Source organism: Colobus angolensis, unplaced genomic scaffold, assembly GCF_000951035.1.
Source record: "Colobus angolensis palliatus isolate OR3802 unplaced genomic scaffold, Cang.pa_1.0 Scaffold87, whole genome shotgun sequence".
Classification (NCBI taxonomy): domain Eukaryota; kingdom Metazoa; phylum Chordata; class Mammalia; order Primates; family Cercopithecidae; genus Colobus; species Colobus angolensis.
This window is the reverse complement of record NW_012122598.1, coordinates 1,862,804-1,869,508: the sequence shown is the minus strand read 5'-3', so window position 1 is coordinate 1,869,508 and position 6,705 is coordinate 1,862,804. Positions and strand designations below refer to the sequence as shown.

The following is a 6,705-nucleotide window of genomic DNA, read 5'->3' as shown; positions in this document are numbered from 1 at the left end:
GCCACTGCACTCCAGCCTAGGCGACAGAGCAAGACTGTCTCAAAAAAAAAGAAGGAAGGAGCTAGATTTTGAGTGGGATTTTTTGAAGGCAAAGCATTGAAACCATTACTCTTAGTCTCTGCCCTGCCTTACTTTTCTGCTAAGTTCTACCTTCCTTACTGAGTACTCCCCAACCTTTATCTACTTTTCTTCCCCACACCCCCACCAAAAGAAAAGATACTTGAAGATTTTTCTTTTTTTTTTTTTTTTTTTGAGACGGAGTCTAGCTCTGTCACCCAGGCTGGAGTACAGTGGCGCGATCTCGGCTCACTGCAAGCTCCGCCTGCCGGGTTTACGCCATTCTCCTGCCTCAGCCTCCCGAGTAGCTGGGACTACAGGTGCCCGCCATCTCGCCCGGCTAATTTTTTGTATTTTTTAGTAGAGACGGGGTTTCACCATGTAGATCAGGATGGTCTCGATCTCCTGACCTCGTGATCCGCCCGTCTCGGCCTCCCAAAGTGCTGGGATTACAGGCTTGAGCCACCGCGCCCGGCCGATTTTTCTTGTTTTTAATCATCTTCTCATACTGGTCTTACTCAGCTTAGTAATTACTGAATTGGGTAAGATAACCTCACTTCCTAACATGTCAGCTTCTTATCTTTCCTTCCTTTACCTAGGTGAGAAGAAATTTGCCTGCCCTGAGTGTCCTAAGCGCTTCATGAGGAGTGACCACCTGTCAAAACATATCAAGACCCACCAGAATAAGAAGGGAGGCCCAGGTGTAGCTCTGAGTGTGGGCACTTTGCCCCTGGACAGTGGGGCAGGTTCAGAAGGCAGCGGCACTGCCACTCCTTCAGCCCTTATTACTACCAATATGGTAGCCATGGAGGCCATCTGTCCAGAGGGCATTGCCCGTCTTGCCAACAGTGGCATCAATGTCATGCAGGTGGCAGATCTGCAGTCCATTAATATCAGTGGCAATGGCTTCTGAGATCAGGCACCTGGGGCCAGAGACATATGGGCCATACCCATCAACCCCGGGATGCAAGGTAGCATGGGTCCAAGAGACATGTGGGAAGAGAGAGCCATGAAGCATTAAAATGCATGGTGGTAAGAAGAATCAGGAGAGGGATACAAGAGAAGAGATGGGGTCCCGGCACCCATCTGTATCATCAGTGCCTCTTAGAAGGTGGGAAACATTAGTGAAAATTCTGTTGGTGCCACCCTTTGATGAGCATTTGTTTGACCCCAGTTTCTTCTTACACTTCTTACCCCAGCCTACCCTTCCTGCATTTCTCTTCTCAGCTCTTCCATGATGGATTCCCCCCCCTTTCCTAAAGCCATCATGCCTTGATAAATATATATGATCATTGAAATACTTTTTAACAAGAAACAGATTCTATATTATTATATATATATATATAAAAAGATATATAGAGATGCATTCACAGGGGTTGGCTGGGAGAAGGAAGAAGACCATTCTGTGACCAAAATACCTTGGTCATTTTTTTTATATTGCCTTATTTCCCTATGGCTGAGCCTTGTTGTGACACATCAAGCTTTTCTATAGATGTTGTCTTGGCTTCCCACCAGATTAAGCATTCATACGCTCTGCTTTTAGTTCATATATACATACATAATGTTTTTCCTTTCTTAATTTTGTCTTTTTATTTGGGATCAGCTTCTTGCACTCCTTTCCTAACTCAACTGTTGCCGTCTCACCTTCTCTCATCCGATCACTTCATGTTTTGTTTTTGTTACTGCCTGGATGAGGCACTTCTGTCAATTTTTTCAGGACCTTAGTTCCAGCAGCAGAATGGAAAAATCCTTGAAGCCCAGGCTGATGCTTGAAGTAGCTGTGGAGGGAGTGTTCAAAATACTGCTGACGCAGGCACCTTCTTGGTGCTGGAGAGTCAAAGTCATCTCCCTTCATTAGCTGCTCTAAGCATCGAAAATTAGAAGTCTTTGGGTGGAATTGTACAAGAGTCTCTTTGAAGATAATAATCTTGACTCAGTTTGTATAAACTGTCAAATTTTCAAATAATAGGTAGGGGGCTTTCACTAGGAAAATCATGTGCTCAGAGAGGAGATGACTTGTAGTCAGGTTCAGGAATTAAGAGTATTTGGACTTTGGTACCACTGTCTTCCAGGGTAGCTCTAAGTTTTGATGTGTGGGCTTCTGAGTTTACATTCTGAAAGTAAATATACTTTCTTTTGAACATCCCCACTAGGTTCTTTTCCATTGTCAATAAGGAGCATCAGCCAATGAATCTGTTTCAGGTTTCCATTCTGCAGAACTCCTCCAGAACATGTGCTAGTGGCAAGACAGTGGTTCTTAGGATCTTTTCCTTTAACTTTTCCTTGAATGTTCTTGGGTGGTTCCTAAGGGAAAAGGAAGCACATGATCATGGGAATGCTAGCCGAGAACAAAAAGAAATCTTGTCTTACCACGGTGGTTTATAGGAGAGGTTGGGAGAAATCCTGTTTTCTCTGTGACCTGATTTCAGAAGAGACTGATCCAAAAATTACAACGGCAGGGAACCTAGTGCATTTGGCACTGAGATGTAAATGCAACCAGAATTGTCCTCAAGGCCCAGCCATAAAAGCGTTGCCTCTCTCGACCTTCTGGTATCTTGTTAGAGAGCTTTTCACTGTGAGGAAGTGTGGAAAAATGGCTGTGTGTGTGTGTGTGTGTGTGTGTGTGTGTAATAGGTTGGGGATAGGTTTTCTGCTAGCCAATATTAAAAGAGACCTGCAATAAAAAAATTACCCTGATCTGATAGAAAGCAAGTGTTTTTGTATGTGTGGGTGAATGTGTGTTCATGCCTGTGTATGTCTACACACAAATGACAAATTATATTTGAAATTGTTGGAAAATAAATTCAGATCAAAATATCTTTCAGGCCCATTACCTAGAAATCTATCTTAAAACCTGGGTATGTTCCTAAGGTCATTTCTTTGCTTATGCTAAATTAATTACAATTATGAATGGAGGATATTCTACTGTACTTTTTTTAAAAGAAACTATTTTTGTGTTTGAAAGTGAAACCAACATGCAGATCTATAGCAGAGTCCTTATTCTTTTCATAAATCTTTTTACTTTGGCTACAAATAGATGATGGTATGATTCTATTATATATTTTATATAAAATCCATCCAAATTAAGTTTTGGGTAAGTGTGTTGTTTAACCTGAAATATAATAACTTAATACTCTAAACAATAGTTCATTCCATTTGGTCCTTTCTCCACAGATGTAATTCTGTTTTCAACTCAGGAACTATAACAAGGAACTTTCCCCAGATCAAATTCTATTAACGCTGAGATACAAGTCATGCATGCACAGCCACTATCATACCCTTTATTCTCACTGAAAGGCAGAATTCAGAACCTGTTATTTTATGTCTGTAATCATGTACTTTGGCATCTTTTGGAGGAAAGGGGCAGGATAACTCACTGAAGTGTACAGTATTTTGCTAGTGCATTTCAAGGAATGGAATCTTCTCCAGTATGAAATTACTAGATATAAATACTAGTGTAATGATAGTGAGGATATAAGCTTTTAGAAGGTAATTTGATGGTATTTCTCTCTTGAATGGAAAGCTGCTGGTTTACCCTCAACCCTCTTCATTAGCATTACCATGAGTGAATTTATATCTAATTATTTCCACTTGCCCTGTTCTCTTCTCACCAAGGAAGCTCCAGATCCAGTATCTTGTTTGGCCTCAAAACAGAAGCAGCTTCTTTTGTGTCCCAGCAGTAGTGAGCCACTCAGTCTTTTCCACAGGAAGTTAGGAGCCTACATTCCTTGAGTCAGGAGCTTATTACAGAAAAACCCCGTTTCCCTGAACTTTTGGCTAACAGAAATTAATGTAACTGACATGCATATTGATTCTGAAATTTTTTCATAAGTTTTTTTCATTTTTTTGAATGAGTTTTTTAAATTAATTTTTTAGATGACCAATCTTGCAGGGCAGGGGATGCCCAGAAGAGTGGTGAGATAGTACAACACTTATTCCCTCATCCTTTCAGGTTTTCAGGTTGCCCATTTATATTCATTTGCATATCATTTGACTGTCTCACTTTTTACCCAGAACAGTAACAACCCACACCATCTTCCTTCAGGAACTTCCCAACTGGCACTCTGTGGGTGCTACACAGAATGCAATTTAATGGATATTTCTCAGCCGGGTTCAGAATAAATTGAACCTTTGATCCCAGAAAGTATATATTGAAGTGTGGGATAGATTATGATTAGGGGAGGTTTGGAGACAAAAGCTGTAAATTACTATGGCTGATTTATTTCTACTATATACATATATATTTTTTGCTTTTGTGTATCCTATATAGGAAACTAAGCATTGTATTTTTTTTTAACAAATCTAAAAAAGCACTATGAACTGCAGGTGTTTGACTTTCAAAGTATATTTTGTATTGTTAATATCTTCACGTTTTGTGAATACTGGAAGCTGCAGATCTTTGTTAGGACGCAATAAAATTTATATACTTTTTGAGGGGTTCTTCTGGGGGTGCTAATCAGGCCCCTATTATGCTTAGGGGGAGCCCTGGTGCTACTTGCTTGAAGTTTTCAGTTGTAAGTACCCTGATGCCTTTTGGACCTTGGGATCAGATCAAGAGTTTTGGAGATCAGGTACCAAGGAAATAGGGATAGTCTAGCTGCCTCAAGTGAGGGGCCCTTTGCATAGCTCTCCTTCCCCCTCACTGAAGCTGGGTAGCCTCTTGGGGTTGAGAGGGAAAATGTGAAATCTTGGAATTTATCTCCTTTAGAGGAGAGCCAGTAACTTACGTACAAGGATGAAAAGTCACAGCAGTAGCTTTGGGGAAAGGGAGGAAGATATGGCACTTCTCCAACCCCGGAAAACATTGCTTTTGAAAACTGCTGATAAAATATGAACCGGTTATTACTTCTGTTTGGGAGACTGTGTTCTCTGTGGTGCCTCTCTTGGCTCTACTCCATAGATACCAGACCTCTTCTAGGAGGATGAGCAGACCAGCTTTGAGGTTGACCTGTTTCTTTGTCTGCCTTCCCAAAACACCAGCCCCCAGGAAGACATTAAGCAGTCTTAAGCTTAAATTCCTACTCCCTCTTCCAAATTTGGCTCACTTGCCTTAGATCCAAGGCAGGGAAAGGAAAAGAAGGGGGATCCCTGGATTTATTACTCCACTAAGTCTTCACTCTGACTTCTCCAAACCCAGAAAGATTTTCTCCACAGTGTTCATTTGAAAAGAAGAGTATTTTGTCCCATTTTCCCCTTCCTCATTATCAAACAGCCCCAGTCGTCCTTGTCTCTGCTAAGAGAGTAGAGGTATGATGATCTGCCCCTCAACTGCCTTAAGTCCTAGCTAAGTATCAGGGAAAAAAAAAACACACCTAACAAATGGGATTAGACTAGGGCTGCAAGTAGTGAGGATTTTGTTGATACCTCTACTGGATATGTGCTTTCCCATATCTTGCCTTCAGGAATTACACTGTGCCTTTTCCCCAGGGATATGGGCTCTGTCTACTCAGTGCTCCAGTTTCCTGGTAACTGCTCTTGACCATTGTGGACAAGGGCAGGTCTTCATATTTCTGATCATCCCTTACTCCCAGTGAAATCCCATAGCCCTTACCTAGAGTCTAGGGCACAAAGACTTTGGGGAAGATACGCTGAGAGTGACCTGAGGAGACATCCTACACACACCAGTGGCAGCTGCCCCAGGGCCTGCTTCCTCTTCCTAAGTCTGTCATCCTCTGGAAGGGAGGGGTGGTGCTCCAATCTCTGGTGCCTAAAAACCCAAGTTTATTTCTCTCTCAACACTGGCAATAACCAGTCCACACCACTGTTGCCTTTTAAAACCTCTTAATAATCTCATGCTGTGTTTGTTGTTGATTCCAATCCAATTATCACCAGGGCTGTGTGGGTAAATGCTTTTAAATGCTCTCTCATCTTGCTCTTCCCCCTCACTCCCTACTCTTAGGTATGTATGATGCTAATCTTGTCCCTAAGTAAGTTTCTTCCTGCTCCTTTTGTATTTTCCTTTCTTGTTTTTCCTCCTACCTTTTGTCTCTTGGTGTTTTGGGACTTTTTTTTTTTTTTTTGGCCTTTTGTACAAAGGTTAGTTTCAATGTAGTCTGTAGCCTCCTTTGTAAACCAATTAAAAAGTTTTTTAATAAAAAGCCATGTCTCTGGTGTATTGAGGAGGGTTGGGAATGGGGAGAGTGTACGTTTAACTTCATACTCTGAACCTAACAAAGGTTTACAGCTACACTGTGTTGTGCTCCATACGTGTTAATCAGTGCAGTTGCCCTACACTTAACTCCTGGGTAAATGTTTTCATGATCAGATCAATGTGCCACAACTGCATGGAAATGTGGAGGACCAAGACAAACAGGCAGCACTAACTTTGTTTTTTTCCCCATATGCTTTTTTATTTTGGAATAATTTTAGATTTACAGAAAAGTTGCAAAGCTAGAACACAGTTTCCATATAATCCTTACCCCATTTCCCTCATTGTTAACGTATTACCATGGTACATTGTCAAAATTAGGAAACTGACATTGGGGCTGGCGCTGTGGCTCACGCCTGTAATCCCAGCACTTTGGGAGGCCGAGGTGGGCAGATCAGGAGGTCAAGAGATGGAGACCATCCTGGCTAACATGGTGAAACCCCATCTCTACTAAAAATACAAAAAATTAGCCGGGTGTGGTGGTGGGTGCCTGTAGTTGC

At 41.8% G+C, this 6,705-nt stretch overlaps 1 protein-coding gene across 1 annotated transcript in view; it reads left to right on the top strand.

The window, feature by feature from the left end:
* Positions 1-6,155, top strand: part of SP1 (Sp1 transcription factor) — a 42,556-nt gene extending 36,401 nt beyond the window's left edge. The window contains exon 5 of the mRNA XM_011930687.1: positions 580-6,155. Coding sequence (XP_011786077.1) covers positions 580-970 — 391 coding nt within the window. The 3' untranslated portion in view covers positions 971-6,155. The remainder of the gene's footprint in view (positions 1-579) is intronic.
* Positions 6,156-6,705: the final 550 nt, after the last annotated feature.